Source organism: Callithrix jacchus, chromosome 4 (genome assembly GCF_049354715.1).
Source record: "Callithrix jacchus isolate 240 chromosome 4, calJac240_pri, whole genome shotgun sequence".
NCBI lineage: Eukaryota > Metazoa > Chordata > Mammalia > Primates > Cebidae > Callithrix > Callithrix jacchus.
The window spans coordinates 75,377,994-75,400,249 of record NC_133505.1 but is presented as its reverse complement, the minus strand read 5'-3'; the positions used below and the strand labels follow the sequence as shown (position 1 = coordinate 75,400,249).

General features: G+C 37.8%; 1 protein-coding gene across 2 annotated transcripts in view; it reads left to right on the top strand.

The window, feature by feature from the left end:
- Window positions 1–5,232: 5,232 nt before the first annotated feature.
- The window catches only part of COL9A1 (collagen type IX alpha 1 chain), an 88,206-nt gene continuing 71,182 nt past the window's right edge, over window positions 5,233–22,256 (top strand). For both annotated transcript variants that reach the window (XM_002806711.6, XM_054254153.2), the window contains exons 1-5: window positions 5,233–5,403; window positions 5,923–5,996; window positions 7,518–7,595; window positions 7,729–7,861; window positions 11,871–12,267. In XM_002806711.6, the coding sequence (XP_002806757.5) occupies window positions 5,390–5,403; window positions 5,923–5,996; window positions 7,518–7,595; window positions 7,729–7,861; window positions 11,871–12,267 (696 nt within the window). In that variant the 5' untranslated portion in view covers window positions 5,233–5,389. The remainder of the gene's footprint in view (window positions 5,404–5,922; window positions 5,997–7,517; window positions 7,596–7,728; window positions 7,862–11,870; window positions 12,268–22,256) is intronic.

Here is a 22,256-nt window from a genome sequence, read left to right as displayed (position 1 = left end):
TAGACCTTAGACTCTCAAGGGAGCAAATGCAGCAGCAGCTCCTGGAAGCATGTGTGCTATGGAGGGGAACTGATTTCTCTCTTCCTTGGGGAGATGGAAATGCTCATATTTTAGAGACAGCAAAGGTAATATGCTGAAAAGCTTAGGAGTGGGAAATTTTACATTAAATAACCTGTTTTTGTATTAATGTTCTATGGTGAGAACACATTTATTTGTGAGTGATTTCAGAGAAAAATGGCCATCACCATGGGGCTGTATTTGCTTGCTATAGATGATTAGGCTACAATTACAAGTATAGGGCCAAAATAAGAAGATTAAAAATAGAGCTTTGATTATGGTGAAATTTCTTTACAGCAAAACTGAACCCAATGTAAAACTGTGGGAGTCCTAGTTTAGCAGCTCTGATTGTTAATCAGCCTCTCAGCCAGAGATTTCTGTGATACATTTCAGGCTCTAGCTGTGACTAATTCGCAGCATTCTCACACAACTGGTAGGTGCCATTAGGCATCTTGGGTCTTTTATTTTAAAGTAAAGATAGATGGAATAAAGCCGAAAACTAAATACCATTAGGAAGCTAGTTTTTAGAATATTCTTCCTTAATTTAACCTATAAACTAATAAAATATGGGGGTTGTGGTATGTTCATTTAAAACTCAGTTTACAGCTATTTTACTTCAAAAGAATGTTTTAAAAAATATATAGTCATGTTAAAACTAAGGAAGTTGTCCTACCATTCTGAGTCTTATGGGGCATCCCAACTATCATGCCCATACCAGGAAAAGAGAGGAAAGAGATCTTTTGGTATTTTTAGTGTCTATTCTAATGGTTTTCTAATCTAATGTTTTTTAAGCCATGAGTTGCAACCCATTAGTTGGTCCTGATATCTACTCACTGATTTGGTTATCATCATTCAAAAATAAAATATAATGAAACAGAAAATAGAATATATCACATTTACATAAGTATTGTTTTCTGAAACTTGTCCCAGTTGTGTATATGTGTATATACTAATGAAATCCATTCAATCCATCCGCCAAGCAACACCAGAACTGTCTTTCTAAAGATACATTCAAAAAAGTCTTTTCTCAGTTCCTGTAACAGCCAGAATAATGTCTACACTTTCTTTTGACGTCATTCAAGATCCTTTACCAAACTCCTTCCCCGTGGTCCTCCTACTTGTAATTTCAGAAACTGACACCATCATCTACTCAGTTGCTCAAGCTCAAAGCCAGGGAGTTTTCCTGTCTCCCATCCCTTTTCCAATCTGCCCACTAATCTTATCTCTTTGTTCTCATCTGATCTGAGTCAAAATTCGCAATTTCAAAGCAGCCTTCCCTAGCTCTTCAACCTAGATCAGCCTCTAATTCTTCTGCAGTCTCTAGAACACATTGTCTTCTTTCATATTTTCCATAACGCTCTCACCTGAAATTATTTTGTTTATTCTTGAAAACGTGTTTAGCATCTGTGTTCCCAAGAGTGTGTCAGCTGCAGAGGGGCAGGAACCTGCTCTTTCTCTGGTTGTCTCTCTAGTGTTGAGGTCAGTCAGGGAGCATGGTACAAGGGGCACCAGTAGATATTTGCCAAATGAAAGGATTCTTGCACTAAACATCTGGCTTCTCAAATGTCCTCTTTTGCCTTTTTGTTATAGTATCTTCTGTTTTCTCCGTCTAAAATGTACTGCACTCACTTATTCTCTTAGTGGCCTTCTATTCATCGTCTAAGATTTCATCTCTTTTTTAAAAAATTTCCTGAAGCCCTTGGACTTTGCTAATACTTGTTCTCAGTGACACTACAGCCTTGTTACTCTCTGAATTGTGGTCATTTTCATATTAATCCTCCATACTAGACTGTCAGCTTCCTCAGGCAAGGCAGTGTTTATTCAAACTTTTTGCCTCCTCAACTCCTAGCACATATTTGATACATATACTACTGTATATAGTTATTCAATACATGATTGAATAAACACATAAAAAGAAAGTAGATGATCAAGAAAGATGATTGTTTGTGGTGATGTTCTCTGATTTAAGCTTTAAGTAAATAATATTCTTGATTTATAGGAAGAAGGAGATTATTGTGTGTGTATTCTGTAGAAAAGTATTTGGGGCAGGATGAGAGGGAGTACAAGGAAAGTATAATTGTTCTGTACAAAACACATCTATTTATAAAATTGATCATTTTAAATACCAAGCTGTCTTAGTGCATTTACAATCTGATATGATTGACCCGATTTCATTTCTACATTGTTTTTCAGAACAGAACTGCTAGGTAAGGTGAGGGAACAGCGCAAAGGGTGAGAAAGCTTATGTGTCTGTGACCTTAGGGTGCAACTGACCCAGAGCAGAATAGTGTGGCATTGGACTGCTGTCTGTGAGATTCTAATGTCATGTTAGGAAACATGATTAACAGCAAATGGGAGAGGAGGGAGGAGAAAAAATTTCCTTAAAGATTGTACATATCTTTGTTTTCTCTGGATAGACTTTCTTTTTTGTTCTTTTTTCTTTTTTTTGACATAGGGCCTCACTTTGTTGCCTAGGCTGGAGTGCAGTAGTGTGATTGTCGCTCACTACAACCTGAAACTCCTTAGGCCCAAGTGATCCTCCTGCCTCAGTCTCCTGAGTAGCTGGGTCTGCAGGCATGTACCACCATGCCTGGCTAATTTTCTTATTTTTTGTAGAGATGGGGTTTTGCCATAATGCCCAGGCTGGGCAAGCCTGAGCTCAAGCCATCTGCCTGCCTTGTCCTCCCAAAGTACTGGGACTACAGGCATGAACCATCCTGCCTGGTCAGGACTGACTTTCTTTGTTTTATTATTATTATTATTATTTTTGAGATGGACTCAAGTTCTGTCAACCATGCTGGAGTGCAGTGGCTTGGTCTTGGCTCACCACAACCTCCGCCTCCTGGGTTCAAATGATTTTCCTGCCTTAGTCTCCCAAGTAGCTGGGACTACAGGCATGTGCCACCATGCCTGGCTAATTTTTGTATTTTTAGTAGAGACGGGGTTTTGCCATGTTAGCCAGGTTGGTCTTGAACCCCTGACCTCAGGTGAGGCACCCACCTCGGCCTCCCAAAGTGCTGGGATTACAGGCATGAGCCATCGCACCCAGCCTAATTTCTCTCTAAAAATAGCTCTTGCTTGCTCCTCACCATCTTAAATAAAACTGCCAAGCTAGGACAAAGCCAAACCACTTATAAACAAACTTATTTTTCTCTCTATCCCTTTATTTTTAATTAAAAGGAAACTTCACTTGATTTCAGATTTTACTTGAAGAGGATTCTTTATAGTGGGAGGGAGAGGGGCAAATGTAGGATTGAGATCTCTAAAGCAATGAAAGGATTTCCCAAACACTTCATTATACAGAAAAAGCCCTCTCTCCTTTCTTACCAGAGTAAGTAATATGAGAGTATCAATCATGCAAATAACCAGCTTTAATGGACAGTCCCTTTGGAAAACGCCTTTTCCCCTGTGAATCTCGGGCTGGCTCACCTCCTTTGACTTCTGGATGTCAGCCGCACAGTTTCTCCTCTGAGGTTAATAGACCGTTTCTTTCACATGAGCCCTGACTGACTTAAATAAATAACCTAGGCTCTGGTCATCTGCAGTTCGGTCACAGAGCCAGGATGGCTGCTCTAGGGAATGGGAATTTTGATAGACAGAAGGCAAATGACAGGACTTGTGGAAAGCCCCAAACAGCATGAGGAAATGGATGTCCCTCTGGGAAGAAGAGACAGGACTCCAACAGGTGGGTCGTGAGTAGAAAAGAAAAGGGCAAGAGCATGGATATTAAGTTTACCTGATTCACAGTTCATCAGTGAGCTGGGAGAGGCAGAAGATGAAAGGACTTTTTTGGAAAAAAAATAAACAAATGAAAATAAGAAGCAATGCTATTGTTTTTAATTAAATAAAAATGAAATCAATTAGAAAGTTAAATTAAAAAATTTCAAGAAGCCCTGCAGTGGTGCACAACTATCATCCCAGTTACTCGGAACACCCTGAGGCCAGAAGTTCAAGGCTGTAGTGAGCTATGATTATGCCACTGCACTCCAGACTGGCCGACAGAGTGAGACCTGAGACCCTGTCTCTTAAAAAAAAAAGTTCAAGGAATCAAAAACACTTCAAAGTTACTGTGATTTTTTAGATAATTGGATCTTCTGACCTCAAGAGTCCCTGTTTTTGGACTAACCACCCATGTCTGTCAAGACAAGGCCAGAGATAGGCCGTGCTGAGTGGGTGGGAAGGGGGGTGATGTGGGGCCTCTTGGGAATTTTCTGGAGAGGTTCTGGAGAGAGGATGTAGTGATGCTGATAACATGTATCTCCCCAGGTTTGTGCTCCTTGTAACATGTTCTCACCTCATTAACAGAGGATGCTTCTTTCCAGGTCCAGCGTCTTTCGCTCAACTCTGGTAATCTCAAGAGTTTAAGAAACAACAACTAGGGGGCTTGATATTACATTTTATCAGGATTTCCAACCATGAGGTAGAGAGAGGGAATGTGTATTTAGTAATAGGCATGGCACTTTGAAAAAGTTACTTGATTGTCTGGTTCCTCAACTTTCTTATCTGGGGAATAAGGGTAACTTCAGTCTTACCTTACAATGTTGTGAGAATTACATGGCATTAGCCCTTGAGCATTTTCAATAGAGGGAGGCAATCATGAAGTGTTAGCTATGAGGACAATGACAAATAATGACTGCTGTCTGTTAGACTCTCTGTCTCTGCAACTCATTTAATTCTCAAAACAATTGTTTTATGTAAGTATTTTCAATCTGTTTCACAGTTAAGGCATCTAGTTACAGAAAGATGAAGTAACTCTCTCAACTAGTAAGCTTCAGAATAAACAGGGATTGAAACTTGGGTTGATTGGGCACCAAGGCTCCCACGAGTTTCCACACCTCCGCCTCCCAGTGGGCACATTTTTACTGGAAACTCAGTCCTCTGAAAGCTTCCACTGTATTCCTATAGCAGTTCTGAAAGCTGCCATTGTGCTCCTATAGCAGATCTAAAAGCATCTACTGTGTTCCTATAGGACTTTGCCTGGATCTTTCTGGTGAATTTTCCTACATCCTGATTTTATTTTTTTCTTTTCTGTAAACTTTCCCCTGTTAATCCCTCCTTCAGTGTAACTTTGTTAGCTTTGAGGACACACCCCTAGGCCTGGGCTTACAGCGCTGCTTCTCCCCACCCCTTTCTTCTGCTTCAGTTTAAAGTGTCACGAGATGCCTCTGGTTCTCTCCCTTTGCTTTTAGCCCTCACCAGGGCAGGAGGGACCAAGGCTGTGACCAGACTCATAGTCCTAGGGTAACCCTGAAGGGGTCGTGAGGGAGCAGTGACTCCCTTCCAACCTCTTCTCCATAAGGACTGTTGGCAACCAAGGAAATCAACTGGGAAAATGAAGACCTGCTGGTAAGGCAATAACTCTGGGAAAAGTGGTAGGGAGACTGGGCTGGGGGTCCTCAGAACCAACGGTGCATATTTTTGCAGCAGTGGTAGGATGAGAGTAGGTGAGCCGAAAGGTGAGAGACAGAGAGAGACAGCGATGAGAGAGTAAGACAAGAGAGAGCAAGCGTGAGAAACAGGAGAGAGATGCAAAAAAAGAGACAGAGGGAGGGAAAGAAAGTGATTGCCATGGAAAAAAGAGAGGCAGGAAATCAAAGACGAAAGAAACTAGAGACAAGGAAATACTGATACAGGTAACTACCTGTTACCGAGAAAATGAGATCAATAAAACAACAGGAATGTGGGGGCTGGAAATATATGAATTCCTTACATCTGCCAGTAAGATTTCAAAGTAAAATGAAAAAAATAAACTATACTGAGAATTGATCACCTTACATTAATTAGGTTTACCAGGTTTGAAAACATGAACGTAGTTCCCATCTGCAGGGACTCTGGTTTGAGTCACTTTTCTTCTCTCTTCTTCAGGAAATTTCCAGTTTTCTTCTTTGTGTGCAGTTTCCTGGAACCCTGGGCATCTGCAGCTGTCAAGCGTCGCCCCAGTAAGGGCCATAGTTTATAGACTTTGAAAGATCACTTATTCCCAGAAATGATCAGGCAGGGCCGTGGCTGACTGAAGACTGAGTGAGGCATCCATGGTCCTTCACACCTTCCCTCTTCAATCCTGCTTTGGGGCATGGGGATATGCCAGTGGCTGGCTTTCCATGGTCAATGCTGGGTATGGAAATTAAGTCCCACCAGTAACCACAGTTGGCAGGAAGGCCAATCTGTTTGCTGCAGTGCTTAGTGCAGTGCCTAGTACAGATGGTGATTGGTAAATGTTTGGTGAATACATGGATGAATGAATGAATAGATGGATGGATGGATGGATGGATGGATGGACCTCAACAATTTGGGGTCAGGGGAGTATAAAGAGCATGTTTGATGTACCGTGATGGATAGGCCCATGTGTTTTGTTTGGCTTTTGAGATGGAGTCTCACTCTGTCATCCAGGCTGGACTGCAGTGATGCCATCTTGGCTCACTGAAACCTCCACCTCCTAGGTTCAAGTGATTCTCTCTCCTCAGCCTCCTGAGTAGCTGGAGCTACAGGCATGTGCCACCACGCCTGGCTAATTTTTTTGTATTTTTAGTAGAGACGGGGTTTCACCATGTTGGTCAGGCTAGTCTCAAACACCTGACCTCGGGTGATCCACCTGCCTCAGTTTCCCAAAGTGCTGGGATTTCAGGCATGAGCCATGGTGCCTGGCCCATGTTTTGTAACTTAATAATACTTTTTGTGAAGTCTAGAGAGTCTCTGTTGTCAGATGAATATTAGCAAGGCGCTGCGGTTGGATAGTTACAGGAAGCCTTTTGTGGTGGTGAAAAAATTCTCCCTCCCTATGACCTTCCACTTGTATAAGGAGAACACAATTCCATTCTATGATTTCTTATCAAATAGAGGGTTAATCCTTCTCATGATTATTTTCTTCTTCTCTTTACTCTTCCCAGTTCTAAGATGCTAGCAGTAATCTAGTTTGGACCTTTATTTGATCTCTTAGAATGAATTTATGAAATCAAATGCATCCTCTACATTTTATTTATGATTAGTGAATCTCAAGACTTCTCAGACCCGTATATCTGACAAAGATTCCTAAAAACTCCACTCTCCAGAAGCCCCACTGAACTGGACCAAGGCTGGCTCTAAATCTCATTGGAATCCCAAAATTTGTGGTGTTTAAGGAGTATTTTCTAGCCCAAACCACCAGAAAATTTTCCAAACAGACTTCTGACCCTGTGCCATTCAGGACATCATTCAACTTTGGTTCAAAAGGAACAAATGCCTAACCTCTCCAAAAGGAACATTTTCCCAGCACAGATTATTAAAACAACTTTGTACCTTGCATCCATCCCTTCCAGGATTGCAGGTGGATGGATTATAATCATAGAAGCATGGAATTAAAGCAAAACATGCTACCTCTAAGCAAGTTGGTATAATGTTAAATTTTAAATAGTCATTATTATTGGTACATCCTAAAATCTTTAGAGTGAATGAAGTAGAATGACATGCTATCTCTTTTGCAGGATACCCTGTCAATTCCAGTTCTAATGGTGGTGATGAACTCTGCCCAAAGATCAGGATTGGCCAAGATGACTTACCAGGTGAGTAGCAATGTACTGTATTGAAAATGCATGCTTTCTATAAACCTAGTATATTCTTTTATTTGAGAAAGTTGTGGAAAGAAATAAAACCAATCTCATTTTAGACTTTTCATTTTGTATTCCCATTCTATAGGGTTTGATCTGATCTCTCAGTTCCAGGTAGATAAAGCAGCATCTAGAAGAGCTATCCAAAGAGTAGTGGGATCAACTACATTACAGGTGGCTTACAAATTGGGAAACAATGTAGACTTCAGGATTCCAACTAGGTAATCTATCAAAAATATTTTAATCTAATTATCTGACTCAAATGCATTAAAAATGGATAGCTATACAATGTTAGGGTTTTCTCATGCTCAGTGTTTCTTGGATTATAATTGTATTTAAAGATGAAGAAATTTATTTACATATCTATCTTCAGTTCCTGAATACTGCATTTCATGTTTTCAGTATGTAATTTACTTTCCATTCCAGGAAAAAGTATGACTGAGACTATTATACATTGATTTAGGACATGTTCTTATGACCTTGCTTTCTGTTTTTCTATAATTTTTTTGGTTTTGACTGAAAGGACCTCTGTGAAAAGTGCCAGAGGGTAAGCATAAATTTAACTAGGAGCCACAGAGTGGTTAGAAGACTCACAATGGTGCTGTTCAAGTGTCCCGGTGCTGAAATAGAGCCACACATCCACTGCTTGGTTCCTGGCAGACATCAAACCAAAGCAAAACTAAAATAATTATAATAGAAACAATGATAGTAATACTGGCAAGAACAAATCTCCCACTTCACTGATTTCTTTCTCTGGAACTAAGCCTTTGTTCTTTATTTATAACTGAGGTACTTTAGTGTATAAGTGTTGAGTCCTGTCATTATGAATGATCGCAGCAATTGAGTTTTGATATCACCTAAATACCTTATTTATGATTATTATAATTATTATGTGCTTTAGCACACTAAGAAAACTAGAATTAAGTTTCCTTTGGTAGATAAATGAGATAATTAGGTCTTTGATAAAAATTAAGGTATGAAGGTAAATAATGATTCATTAGAACAATAGAATAATATATAGAAACTCAATGTATACAAAAATAAAAACTTTGGACAAATTAGAAGAATCTGATATAACAGTGCCAGATTGTAGCTAGGAATTCATATTTTGAACATATATATTATTGTATAATATGATAATAGTACCTTGTATAAGCTTTTATAAATTTACTAATTATCATTAATCTCATTCTCGTCACAACCCTGTGATGTAGGGGCACTATTAACCTTCTCTTTCTTTAAATCAGGGAGCCCCAAAAGTTTAATTTACTTGCATAAGGTGACTGGGTTGGAACATGCTGGAAGGACTGAATCCCAGGCAGAATGGTTGCAAAGGCTGTACTTCTAACCACTACTCCATACTGACTGGAAAACCATTCACATCTGGAAAGATTAAAAGCATAACAGGAATATTCACTTTTTTTTCCTCATTGTTTCTCTTCATGTACAGAAGTGCCAGTTGTGTTGCTAAATAGGCTTTAAAAATTCTGTTTTCTTCTTTCCTAAATAATTAAGCAAAACATGAGGTCCTCAGGGCTGACCTAATTTTCTAAAATTTGAGGTACTGTCATTAACTCTTAAGTTCAGGGACTGATCATTTGAGGCCATGTGGCTTCCTTGCCTCCTGCTCATCTTTGTTGTTTTTCTCAAAATGCCTAGAGCTATCACTAAATAGTGTACCCGGGATACATCCAGTGTCTCATATTTGCTACCCTTGACTCCTTGTCCCCATAAAGACTAAAAAATCTGGTTTTACTGTCAAGGCTAATTAAAAGATGAGGAAAGAAGGAGGAAGAAATTAGGAAAACAAAGTAGGGAAATAAAAAGAGGAGTAAAGTTAGAGGGCTGAGACATGGTTAACTCCAAGTAAATAGTAAAGTTTATTCTTGGGAAAGTACTTAGACTATGTTTACTTCAGTTCCCTCAGTTTAAAATCAGGAATAATAACTATGTCATGAGGTTGCTATGCAGAGTAGGTGTTCATAACTCGAGAATGCCTGAAGAGCCCAATCCACAGTGGTATTGGATAAGTGTCTATTATTAGTGGTCAAGAGCACTGGAAGAAGAGAATGTATGTATGTGAAAGTCTTTTCTCCTTAGAGGATCCTTTCTTTTCAATCTTCCCTCTAAGTGCTGCTAATTCAAAAGCTGGGTGACAAGGAGACTAGGGATAGGAATTGCTTTTGGTCATCCATGGAGTAGACAATTTTGGTATAGAGGGAAGTTCTGTGCTAGGCCCTAAGACGGTGAAAGAAACTATTAGCAGGATCTTTGTGGGAGGAAAATATTATGGTATGTGGAACTAATGTGATAGAGTCACAGTTTATCATTATTTATCTTTTCTATTTTTTGAAAGACTTAAGAGACACATACCTTTTTTTGCTGCTTTTTATTCCTTATTTTAGGCATAAGAGTTTTACACTCTCGACTCTTATTAACAAACATGTTATTTTCCTTAAAAACACAGTCCTTAGCTATTTGGGGGTTAAGGTCACAAATGTTTCAAGGTTCAAACACTAATCTTTCATTCAAACTCTTATGATTCTTCATTTAAGGTACTCTTCAAAGACTGTAGTATAATGAAATAAATCATTTATAGATGTAGCTTCTTTTAAATTATGTATGCTGTCAAGTTTACTTATTGATGTGCATAGCATATTCGCAAGAAAGAATTTCAGGTGTTCCAAGAAAAGACAATGGAGCTGACTGTTCTATAAATTAGACTTGTGAAACTTTTAAGTGGTCTTAGGTATATAGTGAACTGAAAACTTTGCAATAAGAATAATACACATCACCAGTGATAAAAATGTGTATGGATAAAATAATTCATACCATACTCTAAATACAAACCAGTCATATTACAAAATAATGGTTAAAAAATGCTTGTATGATAAAAGAGTATTCAGATAAAAAATTTAACAGTTTTGTCATCTTTAGAAAACTAACAAAGTGATAAAATTTGTTGAGATAGTTGAACCATTTTATTGAAGACATGTAAAAATCTTTGCATAGAAAAAAGTTAAAGATATGTTTATGTTGTTTTAAGACATAATAAAGTTTTATAATTAAAATCAAAGTAAAGATAGAAGATCTTAGCAAATTAGAGGGCAAATTTCTCTTCAAGAATTTGACTTGAAGTAAGGTTATTTGGGATTCTGGGTCCTGGTCCATAACTGTTCTCAGAAATACAAAATTTGTATTGTTTAGCAGAGAAAATTCATTAGCATTTCTTCCTTGCTTAGGAATTTTTCTATGTTTAGAAGGGGGAAGGTAAAAAGACATAATGTTCAAGTCCTTGAAGGACGATGCTTACATTTAACATGCTAAGTTTTAAAGTTCGGTCTTCAGCTTTTTGCAGCTTGGCTTCAACAGAAGCGTATCCAGGTAGCTGGTGCAGCTCCAGACCACAGTCTCTATAGAGGGTAGAGATGCCTCAGGGACACTGCTGGTTTTATTCTGCCATTTAAAGCAGTAAAGGAGTTAGCAATGATACAGACTTAGTTGGCAGCTTAAGAAACAATTGAGTTTCAGTAGAGAAGTAAGAATTGGTCACTTTCACTTATCACCCATCCAGTGTTAAGCTGCTACTTTAACATTGTAATTTGAATTCCCTAAAAAAAGATAAACAGCCTTCAGAAGTGAAGAAACTTCTGAAGTCCCCACAGTTATTGATTCTCAAAATACTTACATGGGTCAAGGATATAATTGTGGAGTGGAATACCCAAGCAATTATGGAGATAACAAATAATCTTAACATGTTACATTAAAACAAAAAAGTAGAAGCTGCTAGCTGCTTTAATTAAATCATTTCACAAGCTAGTACAGCTGATTTACATTCCTAATGATCTCCTCTCTCACTTGTGAATGAAATGTTGCCAAGAACTTTGCAAGAATGTATTTTTTGGCTGAGATGAAATTGCTGAACAGTAGCTCTTTGGATAGTATAAATAGTAATTTTGTTGGGATTATGTGGCATTGGGAATCTTTCTTAGCAATGAGGGAGGGTATTTTTAAAATGCGTATTTTAAGATGGACCATGAATGTACATGAATGATTGAACTACTGTGAAGGTCTTTATGAGCAGCCATGAAATAACAAAAGTTACATAGTTTTTTACACTGTAACCTTTCTGTAGGTCTGGCATCTAGAAATGGCCTCAAAAGGGAAGGCTGTAAATATGCTGGGCACAGGAAACAAGATTCATATTTCCTATTTAAAAATTTTACTCAGGAATTTATATCCCAGTGGACTGCCTGAAGAATATTCCTTCTTGACGACATTTCGGATGACTGGAAGCACACTCAGAAAGAACTGGAGCATTTGGCAGATTCAGGATTCCTCTGGGAAGGAGCAAGTTGGCATAAAGATTAATGGCCAGACACAATCTGTTGCATTTTCATACAAGGGACTGGATGGAAGTCTCCAAACAGCAGCCTTTTCGAATTTGCCCTCCTTGTTTGATTCCCAGTGGCATAAGATCATGATTGGCGTGGAGAGGAGTAGTGCTACTCTTTTTGTTGACTGCAACAGGATTGAATCTTTACCTATAAAGCCAAGAGGCCCGATTGACATTGACGGCTCTGCTGTGCTGGGTAAACTTGCAGATAATCCTCAAGTTTCTGTTCCAGTAAGTATAAAACCACACACTATGGCAGATTAAAGCAAGACTGGATTGGTAAAAATTAATATCTCAGGCATCTTTGATAATCAGCTGAGTGTAGCATGTCCCAGATGGAATTTGGAATCAGAGGAAGTGAAGTAGATACCTTCTGGTCTTGAGGAGCTTAACGTTGGAAAGTGTTACACGTCCACCTACGACACTCAGAATCTTTCTGAGGCAACTTAGAAAGAAAGCCATACTGATGTGGCACATACTGTGTACACATAACTAATGAGGATATTCAAAGTAAGGTTAAGGTGGGTGACAGATTCAGTTAGTCAAGAATCCCATGATTCTTGGAAGCAGTGAACTTTGAAATGAAAGGATTCAAATTGGCAAAAAAGAAAAAAGAAAAAAGGAAAAAGAAAAAAAAAAAGAGGAGAAACAGCATTCTAGCTGAGGGAAATACCACTAAGGGAAAAAGAGAATATGTAGACCACATTCAAAGGCCTAGGGACTGGCTGATTTAGATAATATATGTATATTAAAAAATGTGTGTGTGTGTGTGTGTGTGTGTGTGTGTGTGTGGGAGAGGGAGAGAGAGAGAGAGAGAGAGAGAGAGAGAGAGACAGAGAGAGAGAGAGAGAGAGAGAGAGGAGAGAAGGGTGAGAGAAATTATCTTCAGAGTGGTGAGAGTGAGGTTACAAAGCCATATGATGTCCGGTCAACAAGAATGGAAGTTATATAGATGCATGATATTGACTTATTTAGAAGTAAGTCTTGCATGACATATTGTAGAAGTAAAGGATTTTAGAGCTCTATTCATGATTTTACTGCAGAGATCCCCAGACATAAAGGTAAGGAATTATATGTTGACACAATAATTGTGCCAACTAGTACCAGATTGTTCTATCATTTTGATTTGTTATACTTTGAACAATGCTTTTAAAGGATATTTTATAATATTATGATAGGAATTTAGAAAATATTTCTTAGAGGACAAGTATTCTTTTGAAGGAAACGAAGGAATTTAGAGCTCAATAAATAAACCATTAATGCCAACCTCTCTTTCTCTCGTGCCAGTATGGAGTTGTTAAATTGTAGTCACAAAACCCATATCATGGAGTGTAGCAGGGTGATACAATGATTTCAAACTCTTTCTGTGCATGTCTCCAAAGAAGAAAAGGTTATCAGAGTTTCAGTAATGGAATTGTTCAAATAACATGTTTTCGAGTGAAGAATTGTGATTAGTGTGAAGGGTAGTGTGAAATTTCTATATTCTGTGATGGACAGGAAGCAATCTATAACTGCCATGTTACTACTCTGGCTTGTAGACTCTTGAGAAAGTATTTCTTCATTTAATGAATTATCACACCTCAAGTGGCTGGGTTAGAAAGTCGATGGGACTACTGTTGTGCCATCTTGAAATTCTGTGCAGCAAGATCTTTGCAATGACACTGGAAAGGTTCTCAGACAACATTGAACTTCTGCAAATATCTGTTCATTTCTGGACCATGGGTGAAGGGGAAGATACTTTAGGCTACCTCCTCATTGCTATAAATATCAATCAAGTATTTTAAAAATTGATATATTTATTTATTCATTGGATTAAAAACACATTAAGTCTTTATAACACTAAATTCTGTGAGCTAAGATGCTATTAAATTATCTGCTTGCCAGAGCAATAAACTAATGTCTCACTATTACTGCATTATACTGTAGCTTTGTCAATAATGTCAGAGCTAATTATAAATTTTTCTGCCAACTCTATTCTCACATCATAATGGAAACCAGTTAATACCAATTACTTTCTATCTTATTCTACCACATGCAGGAGTGCAACCATAAACCTGGCAGCTGGTTTTACATTATGCTTCTGGTCCACCAAGGAACTTTTCTAAATCAGTATACCATAGCCAATGTTAAAAGTACTAGAAATAGACATGTACAAGTATCTTCCTTCAGACTGAATTCTGACTCCCCTATCAGGAAACACAAAAAGGACTTGAGCCTAACAGCCCATTAACATTCCAGGTTGGCTGATGATGGTGGAGTTGTGACAGTGACAATGACAGCTAAACTAGATCAAGGTTATAGGCCAAAGCAATGCTATCCACATTTAATGACTGGAAGTGACAATGTGAAACTCAAACTTCTCACCAAAATGTATTTCTCAACCTTCATTTTACGTAAGATAAACAATTATGTAAGAAAAGCCAACTTACACTTTTTTTAAAAAGTCATCTTAACATGCTTCATATACCAATTCAGAGTTTTTGAAATGCTTTTATTCCCATTAACTTGTTTGACTATTGCAACAACCTCGTAAGATAGAAAGTATAGATAGTGTTATCTCCAATTCTCAGCTGAAGAAGTAAACTCACACAGATCTATTAACTTGTAAGAAGTAGTGTTAAGCACAACATTTCTAATCTACCTTATCTTTTGCTATGCCAACTAGCTTTCCTTTGGGAAAAAGGAAAATATATGCAACCACATATTTTTTCTTATAAACTCATTATTCTTACTTTGAAAGGCATTTGTGATTTGCCTTCAGAATTTACTTTGCAGGAAAAAAACAAATAAATTTTTTAAAAGTGGGACACTTATACAGTATAAAACATGTCCTCAGACAATCCTACTTGCTTATTTAGTAAACTTTTTTTTGAGTGTGTAAATATAGGGTCTACAAAGAGAAGTAAATCAAAAATTTCTTCAGTCTATTGAGAATAAGGAGTTGAGACAAGTAAACAATCACAATATAGCATGATAAGGACCATGATAGTGACCAGTGCTGCATGCCAAGAAGAACTCAGAAAAATCTCCTCACTCAGATAAGAGCAGGGAGGCATGAGAGTGGGGGTCAGGGATGCTTCCTAATGGATTGTTTTCTGAAAGGAGTCCAGGGGATGAATACATCATTCAGGAGAAGAGAAAGTACAATGTTCCAGACAGAAGGACTCTCATTTGGAAATTCTCACATGTATCAATTCTTCCCTTTTCAAGCTTTGTTAGTGTTCCCAAAGTGTTCCTCATTTTTCAAAACTGAAGGTAGTCAAACACTCATACAAGTCCACAGACAAAGCCTGTGTGTCCATGAGTTGTCCTTTGTCCCTTGTTTTAATTTTATGGCCTAATTTTTTTTTCTTTTTTTTATTATTATACTTTAAATTCTGGGGTACATGTTCAGAACATGCAGGTTTGTTACATAGGTATACACAAGCCAGGGTGGTTTGCTGCATCCATGAACCTGTCACCTACATTAGGTATTTCTCCTAATGCTATTCCTCCCCTAGCCCCCCACCCCCCAACAGGCCCTGGTGTGTGATGTTTCCCTCCCTGTATCCATGTGTTCTCATTTTTCAACTCCCACTTATGAGTGAGAATGTGTGGTGTTTGGTTTTCTGTTCTTATGTTAGTTTGCTGAGAATGATAATTTCCAGCTTCATCTATGTCCCTTCAAAGACATGAGCTCATATTTTTTATGGCTGACTAGTATTCCATGGTGCATATATGCCACATTTTTTTTCTCCAGTCTATGATTGATGGGCATTGGGTTGGTTTCAAGTATTTGCTATTATGAACAGTGCTGCAGTAAACATAAATGTGCGTGTGTCTTTATAGTAGAATGATTTATAATCCTTTGGGTATATACTCAGTAATGGGATTGCTGGGTCAAATGGTATTTCTGATTCTAGATCCTTGAGGAATCACCGCACTGTCTTCCACAATGGTTGAACTAATTTACACTCCCACCAACAGTGTAAAAGCATTCCTATTTCTCCACATCCTCTCCAGCATCTGTTGTTTCCTGACTTTTTAATGATTGCCATTCTAACTGGTGTGAGATGATATCTTATTGTGGTTTTCATTTGCATTTCTCTAATGACCAGTGATGATGAGATTTTTTTCATAAGCTTGTTGGCTGAATAAGTGTCTTCTTTTGAGAAGTGTCTGTTCATATCCTTCACCCACTTTTTGATGGGGCTATTTGTTTTTTTCTTGTAAACAAGTTTAAGTTCTTTGTAGATTCTGGATATTAGCCCTTTGTTAGATGGATAGATTGTAAAATTTTTTTCATTCTGTAGGTTGTCTGTTCACTCTGATGATAGTTTCTTTTGCTGTGCAGAATCTCCTTAGTTTAATTAGATCCCATTTGTCTATTTTGGCTTTTGTTGCCACTGCTTTGGTGTTTTAGTCATGAAGTCTTTGCCCATGCCTATGTCCTGAATGGTATTGCCTAAGTTTTCTTATAGGGTTTTTATAGTTTTAGGCCTTACATTTAAGTCTTTAATCCATCTTGAGTTAATTTTTGTATGAGATGTAAGGAAGTGGTCCAGTTTCTGCTTTTTGCACATGGCTACCCAGTTTTCCCAACACCATTTATTAAATAGGGAATCCTTTCCCCATTGCTTGTTTTTGTCAGGTTTGTCAAAGATGAGATGGTTGTAGATGTGTTGATGTTATTTCTGAGGCCTCTGTTCTGTTCCATTGCTCTATATATCTGTTTTGGTGCCAGTACCATGCTGTTTTGGTTGTGCTCTAGCTTTGTTCTTTCTGTTTAGGATTGTTTTGGTTATGCAGGTTCTTTTTTGGTTCCAATAAAATTTAAAGTAGTTTGTTTCTGATTCTGTGAAGAAAGTCAACACTAGCTTGATAGGGATAGCACTGAATCTATAAATTACTTCAAGCAGTATGGCCATTTTCACAATATTGATTCTTCCTATCTAGGCGCATGGAATGTTTTGCCATTTGTTTGTGTCCTCTTATTTCCTTGATCACTGGTTTGTGGTTCTCCATGAAGAGATCCTTCACATTTCTTTTAAGTTGTATTCCTAGGTATTTAATTCTCTATGTAGCAATTGTGAATGGAAGTTCACTCATGATTTGGCCTCTGTTTGTCTATTATTGGTGTATAGGAATGCTTGTGATTTTTGCACGTGGATTTTGTATCCTGAGACTTTGCTGAAGTTGCTTATCAGCTTAAGGAGATTTTGGGTTGAGATGAGGGGTTTTCTAAATATACAATCATGTCATCTGTAAACAGAAACAATTTGTTTTCCTGTTTGAATACCCTTTATTTCTTTCTCTTGAACTTTATGGCCTATTTTCTTAGACTTCTCACCAATTTAACTGAAATCTAAATTTGCTGACAATTACTAAAGATGAACAATGACTACCTGTCCCTTAGAGGACTTAGAAAGCGATGGGTAGTGATATGTACATATTCTGAGAGGTAGAAGAACTATACTGATAGGTGACCCTTCTCTCAATTTGGAGACAGCAAATATTTAATAATACTGTGTTAGAAATTTTAAATTAAAATGAAACAGCACAAAAATACCAGAAAAACAATATGAAAAATTGTAGTTACATTTTCCTTTATGCAATTGGATTCGTTCTAATCTTCAACACCCTACATTAATAGAACACTTTTTTTTCAGAGTCAACCCTTGCTTTTCTTTAGTAAATAAATCAAAAGCAAAATATCCCTTCAAAAGATATTATCAGGTGTCAAAAAGTAGCCCTAGGAACTACATAACAAAAAATGCAATTGAAAATACCATTTGATAGATCACTGATTCTAAAAGAGTCACTTATATGGTACTTGTTTGTTATTTCCCCTCTGCCTATCCTATCTTTTGTCCCCTTTCCTTTTCTAAATTGAAAAAGGAAGCCAATTTCAAAATGGTTTCATAAGCTTATGATATAGCTCTTCACGTGGTCTACAACTCAAACATATTCTCATCATTCATGATTATTTAGTGGGCTCAGAGCATTTTATATTTTTTCCCAATTCGCTGCTCTAATACATTGTTAGTTTTCTTTTCTTTTATTTTTTTTATTATTATTTTTTTTGAGACAGAGTTTAGCTCCTGTTACCCAGGCTGGAGTGCAATGGAGCGTCTCGGCTCACCGCAACCTCCGCCTCCTGGGTTCAGGCAATTCTCCTGCCTCAGCCTCCCGAGCAGCTGGGATTACAGGCACGCACCACCACGCCCAGCTAAGTTTTTTGTATTCTCAGTAGAGACGGGGTCCCACCATGTTGACCAGGCTGGTCTCGACTTCTTCACCTCGTGATCCACCCGCCTCAACCTCCCAAAGTCCTGGGATTACAGGCGTGAGCCACCGCGCCCTGCCCAGTTTGATTTTAAAGCAATAAATCCCATATATTCTATTCTCTCTTGTGCCAATATTTAAGGGTGGTGCCATTTATCCCACTGAAAAGCTTGGTTTCCTGGCAGCATACCGTAAAAACATGTTATTTTATGACAGGTTCTTTATTGTTTGTTGTCAGCATGATAGCCTAGGAGAATTATTTGGTACAGCTCTATTAGAAAATAAAGTTGGCCTTTCTCACTTTTCAGAGGTACATGCTGGGAGTTTGGGCTTCTTTGAGGGTGGATAAAAGTTTATGTGGCTTAACAGACATATGATTCAAACATTCTTCTTTTTACCTGTACATATTCCAAAGATACCAACATGGAATGTGATTAATCAGACAGACTTACTGCTTTAAAAAATACATTTTCAAATGTGTGGCTCTGTATTTATTTTCACCAGATTCGGAGAAAATGTGAGGGCTGGCAAAACTGTTGTTGGAAAAGCTATCTGTAGTTTTCTATCTGTAGAAACTGTAGTTATCTATTCAATTCTATCAACAGAATTGAATCACACTAACTTCCCAATGTAGAAACAATGTAAGTTTTATGAATTATAACATGGGAAAATAAATCATGAGGCTGTGATTAGTATTATTTCTGGCTTTTGAGAAACGCTACTGGAAAATTGTGTTTTTTAGTGATTTAGGAAATGCATACTATCTATCATGCATACCACCTAAACTATTAAGTTTGCTTATTAAGTTGTTTTTGACAAGTACATCTTTACAAATACTCTTCCAGTTGAAAGTAAAACCTAAATTAAAAAGAAGAAATGTTAATCTTTTCTATACATATTGATAGAAAATATTTATTTTAAGAAACTTTGAGTAAAACATTTTTGAATGATGTCAAAACAATTTTATTTTATTTTTTGGAGATGAAACTCAGCCTGCTGCATTGGAGACCATATTAACAACCTCAGCTGGGTTTTCCACTAGGTGGCAATGAAATGAGGAAACAGAACTAGAGCTGGTGACATAGTAGAAGCCATTATTGGAAGTAGGGGTTGTAAATAGCTAGGATAAAAACTGCATAATTATCAAACTTGCTTTTCATAGAAAATGAAAAACACTGATTTTTTTTATTGGCCTCAGCTGTGCCCATACAGTTGCCATAAAAAAATTAGTGTACAATTATTTTTTTATTTCTATAAAAATGTACATGGGTGAAGACCATAAAGAAATCTTTGTTCATGTTTATCTTTTCTTGATTAGTTTCTTTGGTTACAATGTGGTGTCAGTAGAATCATGGTCTTTCAGAGCTGGAGGAAACTCTGCATTTAATCCAAACCTCTCATTTTATCATGAGGAAACTGGAACCCAGACAGGGGAAGGGAATTGGCACAGATCATAATCAAACCTGAAGCCAAATACTGTCAATTCTTTCTTCACTATATTTCTTATCCATATCTATGTACTGATTCAGTAACTATTTATTAAACACCTGCTAACTTACAGACCTCATTTTTAGATGGTGGTGAAAGCAGACAGAAATTAACGCTCCAATGTCACTTACATTCTGGGGAGAGAAGATAGACACTATGAATAGATGAGTATGTATAGAGTATGCCAGGTGGTCATAAATGCTAGGGGAAAAACAAAGCAGGATATTGGAGTGCCTTGAGTTAGGGCCTCATTGAGAAGAAAATATTTTGGCAGAAACTGAAGGAATTGAGGGAATTAGCATCTGGATATCTGGGGGAGGAGGATTCCAGGAAAAGAGAACGGTGAGTAGAAAAGGATCTGGTGTAGGTGGGTGACATCTGAGAACTCACTGGCAGCCAGTGTGGCTGGAATGAGACCGAGAAAGGAGATATTGAGGCTGGAGAGGTAACATGATGGAGATGTGGTTGGGAAATTGTTAGTAGTTTGGCTTTCATGCTGTGTGAGCTGGGTGACTACCAGATGGTTTTGGATAAAGATAAGCAACATTCTCACCTTTTAAAAGGATCTCTTTGGCTGCTATTTTGAGAATATATTGTAGGAGAAAGAAGAGAAGGACATAAGCATGTAGGAGCCAGGGCTACTTAAGATCTACTGCAATAATTCAGGCAGAGACAGCCTTGGTTCAGAACAGGGTGGTAGTGGTAGAGGTGATGCAAAGTGATCAAAATTTAATATATTTTGAGGTAAAACAGGATTTGGGGTATAAGAGAAAAAGAAGAATCAAGGATGACACCAATACCTTTGGCATGAGTAATTGGAAGTATAGATGTGCCATTTACTGACACAAGAAAGGCTGTGGGAAGAGCAGGTGTCAGGGAGAATATCAGGAGCTAGATTGAATATTGGGGTTAGTTTGATTGTTACTAGACATCTAGATGAAGATGGTAAGTAGTCAGATGTATGCTTTTGGAGTTCAACAGATAGGTTCATCTGGGAGAAGAACTCTGGGAATTGTCAACATATATCTGGTATTTAAAGTCAGGAAGTCACCAAGAGACAAGCGTAATAGAGAAGTTCAAGAACTGAGTCCGAAATATCTAACATTTAGAGACTGCTGAGATGAGGAACATTTGTCAAAAGAGGTGAAGAAGGAGAAAACTGTAATATAGGAGAGGACCAGGAGATTGTGGTGCCTTGAAAGCCAAGGGAAAATAGTATTTCAAAAAGGATAGAAGGAGAAACTGACTCACATGGTGTAGAGAGGTCAAATAGTTGACCATTGGATTTAGAAATCAAAGAGAGTGATCTTAAGAAAAGACCCACTGGAGTGTTGGAAGTAAAAGCCCAATTGGAATGGGCTCATGAGAAAATAAAAAGAGGAATTGGAGACAATGGTTATGGACAACTCTTTTGAGTTTTGCATAAAGAGGAACAGAGATAGGATGGCAGCTGAAGGGGTATGTAAAATGTGGGGAGGCTTTAAAATTTTTTTTATCTGACAGATAACTCAGGATGCCTCTTCCTACTTGAGAGTGTAACACCTCGTGTTGCTTTACTGTGGTAGCCTCTTTCTGCCTCAAAGGGTTAGGCATTTATGACCAAATAAATTTCCTCAAATGCCCTTCTAAATCATGAAAGCTTTCCCCATCCCTATCTTTTGCAAACAAAGCTTTTAATGACAATTCAATAATAATCTAACAAATAATATTAAATTCCTTAGCTTGGAACTCAAGGTGAAAAATAAAATCCGATGTCTACTCTGCCCCAGCAAATCTGGTCTTTTCTCTATATACCATTTCCTACCTTTGGGGCTGTTGTTGTCACCCCTCTGTGTAAACCCTAACCTTTACCCTCCCTGTCTCTGCTTATAATAACAGAAGTGGGGCTTCAGGGCCCTACTCATAGGGTGCATGTTATATGATCCCTTCATTGGTGGTCCGAGCTACAGAAATATTTCTGTCATCTCCACTGCTATAGTATTTATCATGAAAGGCATTTTCTGCTTAGATACTGCTTTATATGCTAGATATTTTTGTATCTTTCATGGTGTCTATCCCAAAGCACATGAATGTGTTATATGAAAATATGTTGAATAAATAAGTGACCACATCTCAGGTCTGTTAGTTCCAAGTCTACTGCTTTCTCCTTTCACCATTCTGCTGTAGCCTTTGGTATGATCCAGTGTTGCATTAAATATGAGTGCTGCCTACATCCCTAGCACTATGTTTGGAACAGCATGGTTTAACCTACATAGAATTAGGACATTTTCAAATTTTGAGGCAGCTCAGAGCCTCCTGCTCAATAATCAGGAAGCTTCACTTGAAGGTCTTTTATGATGGTACAAACCAACATTTGATCATAAACTGAAAGGAAAGATGAGATCTGAGAACTCAAGCGCTCCTTTAAATCTTTGTTGCCAATGAAGACAAAAGCTTAATGAAACATCTGGCCTATTAAAGAGCTAGTT